A 14,729-nucleotide genomic window follows, 5' to 3' on the forward strand; every position below is an offset into this window, starting at 1 on the left:
AGTGTACATAAACAAGGATGTTCACTGTAGCTATTTGTAATAATTTTAAAAAAAATTTTTAAAGAAAGTCTGAATATTCCACTAATAAGAAAGGAGTAATCAAATAATTTATGGTTCACCCACACCACGTATGGAACACCATGCAATCATCTAAAGAATGAGGTATATCTATGTAAACTGACTTGGAAAGATCAGCCAAACTATCAAGTATAAGAAGTCAGTCATGGGGTGCCTAGGTGGCTCAGTCGGTTAGGCGTCCAACCCTATTTTGGCTCAGGTCATGATCTCAGGGTCAAGCTCAGTGTGGAGTCTGCTTGAGATTCTCTCTCCCTCTGCTCCTCTCCCTGCTCATTTGTGCACACACGCTGTCTCACTCACTCTCTAAAATGAATTAATTAAATCTTACAAAAAAATAAAAAACCCTATTGGGTAAGAAAAACAAAAAGGTATGTTCAGTATATGTATGTGCAGGTGTATGAGGACTAAACAAATACATCCCAAACTGACAGTGGAGACAGGGAATTCAAGATCAGGGAAAACAAAGGATTTTCACTCTTCATTCTGTATTAAATCTTTTAACATGAGAATGCGTTCCTATGATACTTGTGAAATTAGTCAAGACTTCATACCGACACTCACTAACGATAACTAGCTATGGTAAGTGAACGCTGCTACTTTTTCCCTTAAAGAAATTTGAGATAAGGAAAAGATTTTAAACAATGTGTTGATCTCAGACAAGGATAATCTTTCCCCCAGAGATTTTTCATTTTAATAGTTCTTAAAAGTTGGCTCTGGTTTTCAAAATGAAGCGGGTACCATATTTTAAAATAGATTTCTTAAAATAGGCCTCTGCCTAACAATCATGGCTTCTCATGAACTGCAAGTGACATTCTGCAGTAGAGGAAATCCTTTGTTCAAACCAGTTTGCTTAAATAACTAACATAAGCTACATCTACTTCATGCAAAAGATGTTAAATCACTTTTAAAAATGGAAAATTATTCTACTTGTGTCAACAAAATACTGCCTCTCAAATAATGGACCATTTTATAAGTCCTTAATCTTCAGAATAAATTCTGTTGTAGTCTAAGTAAATAATGGCTATCATAAGATCTCGTCTTCTCTAACCTGGGTCAATTTTAAATTATAAAAAATACCTATGTTCGTTCTACCATTGTCTTCCACCTTAAGGCTGTAATTTTATTTACTCATCACTTCTTATGATGTTTAATATACTTCCTTATTGTAAGTGATAGTAAAGCATTTCTGCAAAATTTGTTTTAACTCATGAACTATACAAAAAACATGTAATTTAAATGTTCTTCAATAGTCACTAAAAATAAACTTCTGTTACTAAGGATGCTATTAAGAAAATGAAAAGATAGGGGCGCCTGGGTGGCACAGCGGTTAAGCGTCTGCCTTTGGCTCAGGGCGTGATCCCGGCGTTGTGGGATCGAGCCCCACATCAGGATCCTCTGCTATGAGCCTGCTTCTTCCTCTCCCACTCCCCCTGCTTGTGTTCCCTCTCTCGCTGGCTGTCTCTATCTCTGCCAAATAAATAAAATCTTAAAAAAAAAAAAAAAAAGAAAATGAAAAGATAAAGTTACAAATGGAAGAAAATATGTGAAAATTACATATCAATACAGAACTTATATCCAGTATAAAGAACTCTTACAATTCAATAAAACCAGCAACATAACAAAAGATGGGCAAAATCTATGAACAGACATTCACCAACAAAAATATATGGATGGCAAATGAACACATGAAAAGATGTTCAACATTAGAGAAATAAACAGGTTAAAACCACCATGACATAACCACTACGCAACCACTAGAACAGCTACAATTTCAAAGACTGACAAGACTTAATGTTAACAAAGACACAGAGCAGTTGGAATTTTCATCTATTGCCAATGAGAAAGCAAAATGGGAGAGCCACTTTGAAAGAGTTTGGCAGTTTCTCATTAAGTTAAACATACATTTACCATATGACAGAGCAATTCTACTCCTAGGTGTTAATCCAAGAGAAAAGAAAACATATGTCCACATGAACTTACAGGCAAATATTCTTAGCAGTTTTAATCATGAAATAGTCTAAAACTGGAAAGAACCCAAATATTCATGAAATGATAAATGTATGAGTAAACTGCAGTATATCCATATAATGAACTCATCAATAAAAAGGATCAAACCACTGATACACCCAACAACATGGATTATATGTTTCCATTATGCTAAGTGAAAGAAGCGTTTCCATTATGCTAAGTGAAAGAAGCCAGATCCATAAGACTACAAACTATATCATTCCATTTCTATAGTCTAGAAAATGCAAAACTTAAAAAGCAGATCAGTGGTTGCCAAAAGCCAGGAGGTGGGGGAAAAGGGATTAAGGGCAAAAGGGCCCCGGGAACTCTGTGAAGTGATGGAAACGTCCCCTATGTATTTGTAGTGGTGGTTATGCAACTGTATACACTTGTCATATCTCATCAAATTATACATTTAAAACTGGTGAATTTTAGGCGTAAAAGAAAAAAAATGGTGAATTTTACTATATGTCAATTTTACCTCCATAAAGCTTAGAAAAATACATTCTTGCAAAAAGTTTGAGGCATTTTTCAAAATGCTCCACTGGCATTTTAAGAAGAGAATAAAGATGTTTTCTCTGAGAACTAGACAAAACATAAGAGTTTATACATCAACTGTATTTCTCTTTTCATTTCATACATTCCATATATCAGGGAAAAAGAATAATGACATAAATATCTGTTGTTAACAAAGAAGCCCAGGGGGCGCCTGAGTGGCTCAGTCAGTTAAGCCTCTGACTTTAGCTCAGGTCATGATCTCAGCGTCCTTGGATAGGGCCCCACGTGGTTGGGCTCCAGAGGGAGAGTGTGATTCTCCCTCTTCCTCTGCCCCTCGTTTTGCCCATGTGCACAGGCACACTGTCTCTAATAAATACATAAAATCTTAAAAAAAAAAAAAAAAAGGCACAAACAACTGTTCAGAAGGTACAAAACATCTGGAGAAGAAATCTGATCAGACTGGGGAAAGGGGTGTCGTAAAAATAAATAAGCTGCCAGCCAGCACCCTGGGAAGGAGGCCCCTGTCCCATGTGCTCAAAACCACAGCAACTTCCCTCCTTCCTCTCCTACAGAGGCCCAAATCAATCTCAGTTCAGTTCACACTACCTCATTTCCTCCCTCTATCCCCTTTCTCTCCACTCCCACCATGTCCACCCTTACTCAGAACCTCATAGCTTGACAGCCTGAACTGCTACACAAAGATTACTATAAAAAACATCCTGAAAAGAAAAAAACATCAATTTTTCTTGATTAAAAAGGTAATGGACAGGGGGAACCTAGCTGGCTCAGTCACTACAGCATGTGACTTCTGATCTCCGAGTAGTGAGTTTCAAGCCCCACACTGGGGTAGAGCTTACTTTAAAAAAAGGGGGCAGAGGAGTTAATAGACTTTGTTTCCTTTATTTTCCATAATGGAGTAAAAATCACCAGGAATATTACTAGAGATAACAACATTCTGGTGTTTACCTTTCCTGTAGGTTACATACAATGCATACATACAAACCACACACACAAATCAGTTCAGCACCCCAAATTGAAAGGTAACTATGAAAATCCCAAAAGCAATAAAAAATACAATCCTTGTCTTCAAAGAGGCTTTAAAGTAAGAGGGGAAAAAAAAAAAAACTGCAGGCAAATGATATTTCTGACCATGATATGTGGGCAAAACTCAGTATTGAAATGACTGAAATAAAAATGGAGTCAGGAGTGGATTTAGCGAAAAGACCTTTAGAGGTGTCTGTCTTCAAAACTGGAGTAACACAATACTTACTCCTTTTTTTTTTTTTACACTGCACGTACTGTGCACATTTGGGAAAATGTGCTAAACATTTTTTTTAAACCATGTAACTGGTCTTCCCACCTCTGGTCTCATCCACCAATCCATCCAAACAATCTCTGCACAATATTCTTCTATCCATCCATTCAGGCAGCCAACAAGGAAGCCAAGCACTATTCTCGGTTCTCAGCAGTGACACACTCACTTCCTTCCTCAACAATTTGAAAGGTTTCCCAATACCAGATTCTCAGGCCCCAGGCATAGACTTTGATTCAGGTCTGGAATAGTGGAATTTACAACCACCTCAGGTAATTCTGATGCAGACAGTCTATGGCTGACACTCTGAGAAATGCTAGGCATAAGCTCCAAACTACTGAGCCTAGCAGTGAAGGCTCTTCCGTGTTCAGTCCCAAAGCCTGCCCTCTGACTTCTCGCTACCTCCTACCTTCACGTGCTCCACACAAACTGAACTGCTTTCTGAATCTACCTTGCTCACAATTTTCCCTACCTAGAAATACCCTTCACCCTAGGCACCTCTCATTCAGAATCTATTCAGACTTCAAATGCCAACCCACTACCTTTGCCTACCTAGGTAAAAATATAACTCTGAATGCTTACAGCATCATATCTAGACTTCTTAAGACACGTGCTTTCTCACTTGTATTAGGTATTTTCCCCTACTATAGGGAAACTCCTAATAGCACCCAAACCCCAGTTACATCTGCATCCCCGGAGTGTCAATTCTCAGCACTCAACAAAGACTCAAATTAGTTTCAGAGAATCAAATGGAGATGCCAATTGTTAATCAAACACCCTGTTCCTATGTTATTATTCCTTTTCCTCCCTAACTCCTCTTCTGAGCTTCTTCCTTGGCTAATGCCATTTTAAACTCAACAGTGATCACCTCTGGGGATGACAGAATATTCTACAGGGCGTTCTGTGTGGCATTTCATGATATGTGAATTTTTACAGGGAGAGTATTAGTTTTGCAAGCAGAAAAAACAGAAAAATTCTTTTAACTTCAACATGACTGAGAGAAGTATGGCAGCGGGACTTGGGGAAGCGCCTTCCTTTTCCTCTCAACAGTTTCTTCCCTCTTCTCAAGCTGATCATGGGAAATGGAACCTCCATAGAAGAACCTATTTTCTCAGCGGCCTAAATAAGCAATCAAATCTTGCACCCTGTCCACCAAGACCAATACCCATACCGATACAGCATCCTGAAAATCATCACCACCGTTATTTTAAGTCTTTTATGCTACATTCAGATGCCATTATGACAAAGATAAAGAAAGCACAACTCTGTCCTTACTGAGGCAACATCCAGTACACAGCTCCAACTGTCTTCCAATTAAAAGTTACGTAAAATGTGCAACTAAGAAATGTTTATGAAAAAAAGTACTTGCTGGAACCCCTCCATACCCTACACATTTTAATGAATGTTGAATATATTACACTTCAATATATAAAAAACAGAAATATATTATAGAATCACTGCATACCTGTGGATTTTCCAAACGTTTTAAATACTCTTCAAATGACCCTTCTATAAACTGCAAAAAAGAAAAAAAAAAAGTCTATTAGAAATACATCAAAACAAAAAACGTTTTCACTGTGAATTACTGAGTTCTTGCATGAACCTTGGATACATCAGTAATCGTTATATACATATATACAACCTAATTATTAAAATACATAAAAATCATTAAGTAAAGATTATAAACAGACAAAAAAATTTTAAAAAGGAAACACGGTCAGAAAAGATTTCCTGGACAGGATGTGGACAGGCGCGGGCACAATGTGGCGTAAAGAGGGAGCGAGCACTGTGTTGAGAAGACAGAAGCCAACCAGCCAGCAGGAACAGGACAACTGGGTGGGGAGAACAGAGTGAAAGAGGAATTCAACTGGACACCTGTTTATAGAGGGCCTTGAGCCCAGGAAGGACTTGCAGACTGAGGGAGCAAGCAATTCAAGGTCACTGCCGGTGATATTACGAACAGAGAAATATATAAAATAAGCACTTAGGAGTATTTTGATAATGGCCAACGCAGAGAAGAGAATTAAAGACAATACACGAGCTAAGAAATATTAATTTACTAATACAGATATGAATATTGTCTCTCAGGTCAGTCACACTAAAAACACAGATGAGAACTAATAATGCAAGATATTTTGGAGAACCAACAAGATTTTTCTAATACAACTTGCTTCATTGTTTAACTTAAAAAGTTTATTCAAGCTATGTGATTTTTGTTAGCCATCATACTAATTTAACTGAGAAATCTCTAAAAGACATTCGTCTGAAACACCAAATTCTATTTAAATTAGTCGCAGTTAACTTAGCAAATTGATACACTTAAAAACATTAAAGTACACGCTCCAGTCCATAAAAATCTTTTAAACACTCATGGCTTTTTTTTTTTTTTTTTTTGAGATTGAGATTAATTCTTTTATAGATCATGTGCTGTCAAATTCCCAAAAAGTATCTTAAGTTTCAACACATGCTTATAATAAAACAGCCATATATTTTAAATATCCCACCAATCAGTATTTTATAGCCATATATTTTAAATATCCCACCAAGCACAATTCTGTGTTAGGTGATTAATTTATACTTTTGGGGGAAAAAAACCCACACAACCACTTAAAGTTGGAAGAAACCTATGCGGTGTTCTGACACAAGCCACCATCCAATCTGAGATTCTCCTTTCTAATCAATTAGAAAGTATCCATCTAGACTGACTAAACACTGTCGGTAAACAAAGCATACACCCCCCACGCTCCTTCCCCTGACAGCCTTTTCCAATTTGGCCAATAGGAATTGTTTGAAGGTACTTACTATAAATTATAAAAGGAAAGTGAAACTTTTCTCCTTGGAACTTTTCAACCTCTGATCATACCTCTTTAGACTGTTGAGGGCTAAATAAATACATGCAAAGAACTTAAACAATGCCTGGCACATAGGAAGTGCTCAACCAATGACAGCAATTTCCATTACTGTCAACAGTGTTTTACTCTCTGCGGCCAACAATAATGATTAATCACTTGTAATTTCTTTAAAAAAGAACACTCCACTCTCCCCACCCCTCCCCCTTTTATACTATACCCTAATACTCTTATCTAACCTTCACATCACCAGCTTCCTTTTTGTAGAACAAGTTCTCAAATCTCCTGATCAAGTGGGTTAACTCTCCTTCCTGGAATGTATTAACGCCTGTCTTATAACATGGCACCCAGAATGTCACCAGTAGAAACATCCGGCTTGAATACAGAACACCAACCAAAAAGTACATCCAATTTAAGAACTATTTACCTATTAAGTTTTAGAATTGAGTTATCTGCAAGGTGTCAATGTTTTTTTTGCCAAAGGGGAAAAATATCATTGAAAGTCCGATGACATAATTCTAGGTCATAAAACCAATAACTAGTAAATCCTATAAAGCTTTCAATGTAAAATGAAAACAGGCCACTGTGGCATCTTATTTCACAGCCTACTACATACTACTGAGAAAATTACAGTAAGTTGTTATACAACACTAGCAACTATTAATCATTATTTACATAATTACAGTGTTCTGATGTGTGATTCACAATGATGAACCCTGAAAATTAAAAATCTGTAAATGCCTTCTGATAAAATTAAAGGCTCAGTATTAGCTATACTCAGCATATTTTTTATACTCCAAGTCTGAAACTTTTTAAATTCATAGGGTGTTACCAATCACAGAAAACTATTAGTTAACCATGACACCCAATTCCCTGACCATAACAAACAAAGCTCACTCTTAATACGCAAGGACTCTGTCCAAGTCATCTTTCCATCTTCCACAGGTCAGTATCTTAAGTATCATAGCTTTCCAAATGTCTAAAGAAATGAAAACCACAAAATAGCCTAAAAATATCACAACTGAATATAACCGGATTTAAATTCAATAAAGCAGTTTTTTTTTCTTTTTTTTTTAAAGATTTTATTTATTTATTTGACAGAGATAGAGACAGCCAGCGAGAGAGGGAACACAAGTAGGGGGAGTGGGAGAGGAAGAAGCAGGCTCATAGCGGAGGAGCCTGATGTGGGGCTCGATCCCATAACGCCGGGATCACGCCCTGATCCGAAGGCAGACGCTTAACCACTGTGCCACCCAGGCGCCCCTAAAGCAGTTTTCTTTTAAGTTTTTTTTCATAACCTGCATTAAGATCCAGGCTGTGAAACTCCCACCAGACCACTTCTAAAGGCTGCAATGTAAATGCAAGTCAAGACACCATTCCACGTTTAAAATTACGAATTACCGCTTCAAATTTCTCTCTGTTCTCTCGAAGATAATGAATACAAGCCATTCTGACTTCCACATGGCGAGACTGAGAGTGCAACACCTGAAAAGAAAAAGCAACATGCTATTACACATTTTGTCAAAAGAGGATTTAAGGTACAAGCTAGCACTTTCTTTCACACCCTAAATAACCGATAGAAATCGGTGTCTCTCCGTTTGCCACTTAGTACTATTTCTCAATCTTTATTCATTCCACTTCTTCCTCTAACCACAGAGGAAGTGACCTATACAGTTGGCGGTACTTCTTAAGTCATTCTAGGAAGAACTTACTACCATTTCTCCTTTAGGTCACTCCTGTGAGGAAACCTTTGTAAAATTAACATACTTTTCCTTTCTTGACCAGCCCTCTTACAGCTTTGCTCTTCACAAAGCAGGGCTAGCAGAATCCCTGCTACATAGTCCTCCGCTTCATCCTATGCTTGTCGGAAAAGAGAACAGGCAACTTCAATAGGAATCCGTTAAGCCTGTAAGAATTAGATTTCTTTTTCCCAATAATTCGGAATTTACTTGCTTTATGTAGAAATTTAAGTCCACTGTGGGTTTCAGAAAAATTCCCACATCCTTAGCTGTCCGGCTCACGCACCCTTGAAAGAACAACCAAGCGAGCGGCACGCAGGACGCAAACATGCTGCTGTGTGCTGTCACCCCAACAGCCTTGAAACTTGCTCCTAGGCCCAAAATCTGTGTTTGTTATTTTAAGTAGGCTCCATGCCCAACATGGGGCTCAAACTCACAACCCTAAGATGAAGAGTCACGTGCTCTACGAACTTCGTGAGCTAAGAGCCCTGGCCCAAAATCTTAAAGCACCAACTGAAATAAGCCACCATACAAAGATGATCCAAATCCTCTCACTTTCTAGCCTCTGTATTCTTCTGTTAAACTAGTTCAACAAAAGGATAACTTACGGGCATTCTGTCTCTTACTAAAATGCTGAAGCTTTGGTTTGAGAGAAACTAGTACTCAAATGCTTGGGAACCCTTTTGGCTCGCCTCTAATACTGTAACTGTCATGCTTGAAAGAAGAGATTAAAATTATTTTCTATTACTGAGTGTCTCAAATGAAGGTATTCCTGGTACCCTAAAGGGTTAAGGTGGGGTGGGGGGGAACCTGAAACATTTATAATAATCACATGTCCAACTACTAATAAGGCTCTTGAGAATTTATATTAATATAAAGTAGCTTTAAGAGTGACAGTTCCAAATGAGTGATTCTTCCTCATGTTCAGGTAAGCAGAGAATTCAGGAAAAGGAAGGCTCCAGCTGCATTTTACAGGTCTCTATGGATAACATCCAAGGTTCGTTTATACTCATAGAACGAGATGGGCGCCTGGGTGGCTCAGTCAGTTAAGTGACCAACTCGTGGTTTCAGCTCAGGTCATAATCTCTGATCTCAGGGTCATGAGATGGAACCCCACATCGAGCCCCACACCAGATTCCGCGCTTGGTGCGGTCTGCTTGAGATTCTCCCCCCACGTGCACTTGCAATAGCTAGCACGCACTCTCTCCATCTCCATCTCTCTCTCTCTCCCCCTCTCCCTCTAAAATAAATAAATAAATAAAATCTTTATACTCACAGAACCAGAGAGGCACAACTGTCTGGAGAGAGCTAGTTATGCCTTTACATTAAGAAACACTGAAGATGTACTAGTTGAGGTTAGCAATAAGTTTTTCAGTATACAGCTGGTTTTCAGCTTAACGGAGTACACCTACATTGCTATCTTGGAAACCATTAAAAAGCATCCTTAGACATTCTAAGCTTCCAGCCCTGGAAGAAATGTCCATATATAAAAATAAATCACCACACAATATTTTTTGCCAATTCAACAAATGACATTTAGCAACACTTCTTCCACAGAAGCTATTTTAGACACTATTTTGAATCAAGGTATTATTACTTTGAGTAAACCAGTGTTGTCTGATGCGGCTTTCCTGCCATTGGAAAACTGAAGATAGTGTTAAAGCCATTTACCTAGCAACAGATGGCAGACATAACTGAATAAAGCTTATTTTCCATCAAAAACAATGACAAGCATATCTGTTTTTTCTCCTCTTGAAAGGTCTTATTAGTACATGAAATCTGAACCTGTCACTCAGAAGCAAAATTCTCAGCAACTTCCATAAATTGTAGAGTGCTGGAGCTTTACAAAGCCAAGCACTGCAAGAGAAGGTTAAATGACAACTGTTTAAAAAGTATAACTTTGTGCAGTTCAAGGACACTCAGGAAGAATGCAAATGGTTAAGACAAATATCTCTGCAAATTATTATATACATGAAAATAACCTAGAAAATAGGAGACTTTCCGATTTTTACTTAGGACAAGATAGTGATAAACACTGGGAAAGGGCGAGACACACTGCTTTAGCAAATCCTCTAAGAGCGCCCTATTTTTAGCTCCAGGGCCACAGAGCTGATTCAGGTCAGGCCTCCTGCAGGCCCAAGTCCAGAAGTGTAAAAAGGGAAGGGCCTATCTAAATCAGGTAATTTGGAGGGAAAGACTACTCCTAATTCAAGTCTCTCCCCCACCCTACCTCCCAAAGACTGCCATTTAGATTATTTACTCGGGCTCCTTCTTAGAAATGATAAGTTATTTTGATATTATTGGAAAAACTGCTGGCAAAAAAGTAAATCCTTTGTACACATTTTTATAGAGCACACCCTTTAAGCCTGAGGTTGGTGTTACTTCCCTCCCCACCCCAACACACACACACACACACACACACACACACACACAACTTTGCCTTTAGCCAGGAAGGCTACACCCTTAATCCATGTCTACTGAAGAAAGGAGTTTCCTTCAAAATTCACATTAAGCTTTCTAAGGTCAGTGTACTAAAAATCATAGTCACATAATCGAAGGGGATATTTTCTTATGCCTGATTTAAATCCTATGAGATACAATAAAATGTGTTATATGATGTAATGAGTTCGTTCTTAGTGACGCTAACTTTGCCCCCTTTTACTTAAAACATAGAGATCCCCCTTCAATAAGAGAGGTTTCTGTATAATCAAGTTTTGCCGATTATGGCACAGGATACTGACATGCTTTTCTACTTCAGTATGAACCAGGATCGGGATAATCCAATGCCAAATAAGCATCACACTTCCCTTATTTCCATTCGTCTCTACCTCCTTCCTTAACAAATTCTTGCTAGACCTAACACTACATGTAAATAAGGGCTGAATTCACTTCCACCCCTTCCCTCTGCTTCCGGAGGTGCTGATCAGTCCAGGGAAGCTGAGGCAGAAGCAGCAGGGCAGATGGAGATTCAGAAAATTCATAAATGGGACAGACTGTTTATCCACTAATAGTAAAGACTGGGGTGGGAGTGTGTGAACATACCCCACAACAACATTGGAACATCCTAAATTTCTAAAAATGAGAGAAATTTAATGAACTGAAAAAGACAGTTGGATTTGGGGAGTTATACAAAGAATGTCTGAATGACAATGCCTGCAACATAATGCAAAGCTTAAGTAGTTAAATCAATTTCTCCCTTGAAAAAAAGATTTTATGATGCTGATGTGAAAACAAGGGCCTCTGGAAAATAAATGGCTGGCCTTTAGTAGTTGAAAAAAATAACAGACCAGTCTACAGATGTTAAGTAAAACATTTACTCACAAACAGAAATTTTGAAAAACTATTTAGCATTCAAGAAAAGGTGAGAGGGGGAAAAAAATCATAAAAACTCCATGGGAGGGGAAGAGAAGGGAGGAAGAGATCTTAAGCCGAAGGAAAGCAAACTGTGAACGGTATGAAATACACACCAGGGCAGTAATGTGAAACTTTTATCCAACTATTTCAGCAGCTATTTTTCAATATAGGATGGGTTTTGGTGATTGCATACCAACCACACAGTGTTATATAACACGGAAAAAAGCTCTCTTATAAAAGAAAAAAATTCTTCCTTGTTAGTAAGTCATGTTGACCATTAGCAAGGAAAAATTCGGTCAAAAGCCTAGAGAATCCCCAACACCAGACTTTTAAGAAGTAAATTATTTTTAGCATACCTTGCAGAGCATAACAAAGAGTGGGATCTACTGAAAGACAATTCTTTTAAAACATTCTCTGTTTTTTAAAAAGCTGACTTTCCCAAACTGCACATTTTTTCCGCTCTTGATTCAAGCGGACGTCGACGGGCTAGACTCCCCCACATTCCAAAGTCCAGTAGCAGAAAAAACAATGCTCGGCGAGTAATGCCTGGTTCACCACCTCCTCCAGTAAACATCTGGTTTACTGGCGTGAACGCTGCGCTTATAAACCCGACCGGAGGTGAATGCGGAACAGAATGGAAAAATATCATTTCGCCAAGTCCCCAGCAATCAATCCACCGTACACGCGCTCAACAGGCCTCACAGGTTGTCCTCATTACCTCTTCACCGGGAGGGACGACACCCAGTTAATTTACGGGTTTTTCAGTTTCGATTTACAGCTTCCAGACCCAGGGTAGCGTCCCATTCCTGCGTTACAATGGACCGCTGTGACGCCAGCCGGGCCACGCGCTGCCCCGGACGTGGGCGGCCCGCACAGCGGCCCCGCCGCCGCTTTCCCACCCAGCCTCCCCCCGCTCCCCACCCCATTACCTGCTCCGCCACGGCCCGGAACAGGCACGACCCGTCCTTGGCGACCAGTTTCCGATACAAGCCCAGTTTCCGCAGATAGGCGTCCATGGGCGTCGCGTCCTCGCGGAGCCCCGCGCCGCCCTGGTCCACCCCGTCGGGAGCGCCGACGGCCGCCTCCATGTTGCCGGTCCTACTGCAGGCCAGGCGCGGCGCGGGTTAGCCCCACATGGCCGCGCCCCCGGCTCCTCGACGCCCCGGCCTAGGACGGGCGGCGGCAGGCGGCGGCGGCCTGAGGCAGCGGGTGGCGCTCCCCGCGCGCATAAGGGAGCCCTGCCTAATGCATGGCTGTGCGCACGCGGCCGCCTCCCGGGGGACCACGCGCCCGGCGCCAATGGGGGGCAAACTAAAGAACCCCCGAGCGTGAGAAGTCACTTCCCGGCGGCCTCGCTGCCCGGCTCAGGAACACAGCCGGGGGTCGCCGCCCCCACAAGTTTCCTCGTCCCGACTGGGGTGAGGCGAGGAAACCCCCGCCCCCCGCGTGCGCGGGGCCGACTCAGGGGAAGCGAGGCCTGCGTTCCCCGAGCGCTCCCCACCCTGGGAGCCGAAGAAGCCAACCGAGAAAGACGCGGCCTTTCGTTTCTCCACCTCGCAGGAGGGCGCCGGAGGGGCGGGGAGCGGGTGGGGGCGCCCGGCGGAGGACAGCACCCTCTCAGCCCAGAATTTGTTTTCACTTTCGGCCGCACAGCGGAGAGGACGCCGGGAGGTGTAGTTTTGGCAGCGGCAGGAAGTAGGCTTGCGGCGGGCGGGGACGCGCGGACCGGCCTACCCGGGGGAGGCGCTGGGGCGCACGCGGACTACAAGTCCCTACAGCGCGGGCGCCGCCCTGTCCGGGAGCAGGCTTCGCGCTTCCCGGGCACCGCGTCCGCGAGCAGGCCGAGGGTGTCCGCGAGCCGACGCGCGGCGACCTGCGCGCGCCGCCCCGCCCGGCCGCCCGCCCACTGCGCCGCGGCGCCGCGACAAGTGCGCGCGCCCTGCGTGCGTGGAGTTGCCAGGGACACAGCGGCGGCGAGGTCGGCCCTTTGTGTATTCCCAAACAGAGGGCGCACCTGTCTGCTCCCCTCCCCCCGGCCTCTTTTGGCGTTTCCATGGAGGTGGCTTTAATGGCTTAAGCAGAAAATAGAGCTAATTGGCGAGGTCTCCTGGAACTGGCATCGTGCAGGACAACACAGGCTGTCCATAAATCAACCGTGGACTGCTGATTCCTATTAGAAATTAGTACAGTTCCCTCACTATGGCAAGATGATGCCTTTGCCACAGACTTTGTTCTCCCTGGGTAGCTGAGCACCCCAGCACAAAGTGATATCACTGGTCGGAAAAAGTTACAATATTTTTTCTTTAAAAATTCGTCTTGTAATTGCTTGATAACATGCTGGATTTGCCATGGGTTCCTGCAGTGTTTGAGGCTTCCAACTCAACTTTCTACCCTTCAAAGTTGAATGACATGTTATGCTTTAGAACCCAGAATTTATCCAGCGTGTTTTTGTGGCACCAGAATTCACTTGGCTAAAATACAACAGCATCTGGTGCCCTAATTATGAAAATACCTGGTTAATCATAAACTGGACTCCAGTCTTGAGGCCTTGTGGGGCAAGAGAGAGAAGGGAAAAGTGTATGGTTACCATAGGTTTAGGCATGTAGTTAAGTAAACTCTGGAATGGGGGCAAAGCAGGCCAGATGGTGAGAATCTAATGCAAATTACTGAAAACTCTGTTTTACGAAATTTGTTTTCAGTACTTTTGGTGCAAGCAGTTAATGATGCCCATATTCGGATTCCTCAGTGCTTCTAATTTTGAATTCTTAATGTTTATCTAAGAGTCTTTGTCTAATTGTGCTGTTTTTCAAGAACACAAAAGTTACTGTGACCTAAATGAATTTCTTGCCCCATTATTAAATTTTGTACATTTTGTAGAGAAACACTTTGGAA

At 41.5% G+C, this 14,729-nt stretch overlaps 1 protein-coding gene across 6 annotated transcripts in view; it reads right to left on the reverse strand.

The window, feature by feature from the left end:
* The window catches only part of OTUD4 (OTU deubiquitinase 4), a 43,611-nt gene extending 30,126 nt beyond the window's left edge, over positions 1 to 13,485 (reverse strand). For 2 of the 6 annotated variants that reach the window (XM_048212384.2, XM_044384343.3), the window contains exons 1-3: positions 12,194 to 12,700; positions 8,146 to 8,229; positions 5,361 to 5,411 (exon numbers count right to left, since the gene is read on the reverse strand). In XM_048212384.2, the coding sequence (XP_048068341.2) occupies positions 5,361 to 5,411; positions 8,146 to 8,229; positions 12,194 to 12,205 (147 nt within the window). In that variant the 5' untranslated portion in view covers positions 12,206 to 12,700. Of the gene's footprint in view, positions 1 to 5,360; positions 5,412 to 8,145; positions 8,230 to 12,193; positions 12,701 to 12,766 lie in introns of those variants that run through there. The other 4 variants (XM_057310097.1, XM_026499421.4, XM_026499420.4 and 1 more) reach the window with 4 other exon arrangements.
* Positions 13,486 to 14,729: the final 1,244 nt, after the last annotated feature.

This window comes from Ursus arctos, unplaced genomic scaffold (genome assembly GCF_023065955.2).
Source record: "Ursus arctos isolate Adak ecotype North America unplaced genomic scaffold, UrsArc2.0 scaffold_11, whole genome shotgun sequence".
NCBI lineage: Eukaryota > Metazoa > Chordata > Mammalia > Carnivora > Ursidae > Ursus > Ursus arctos.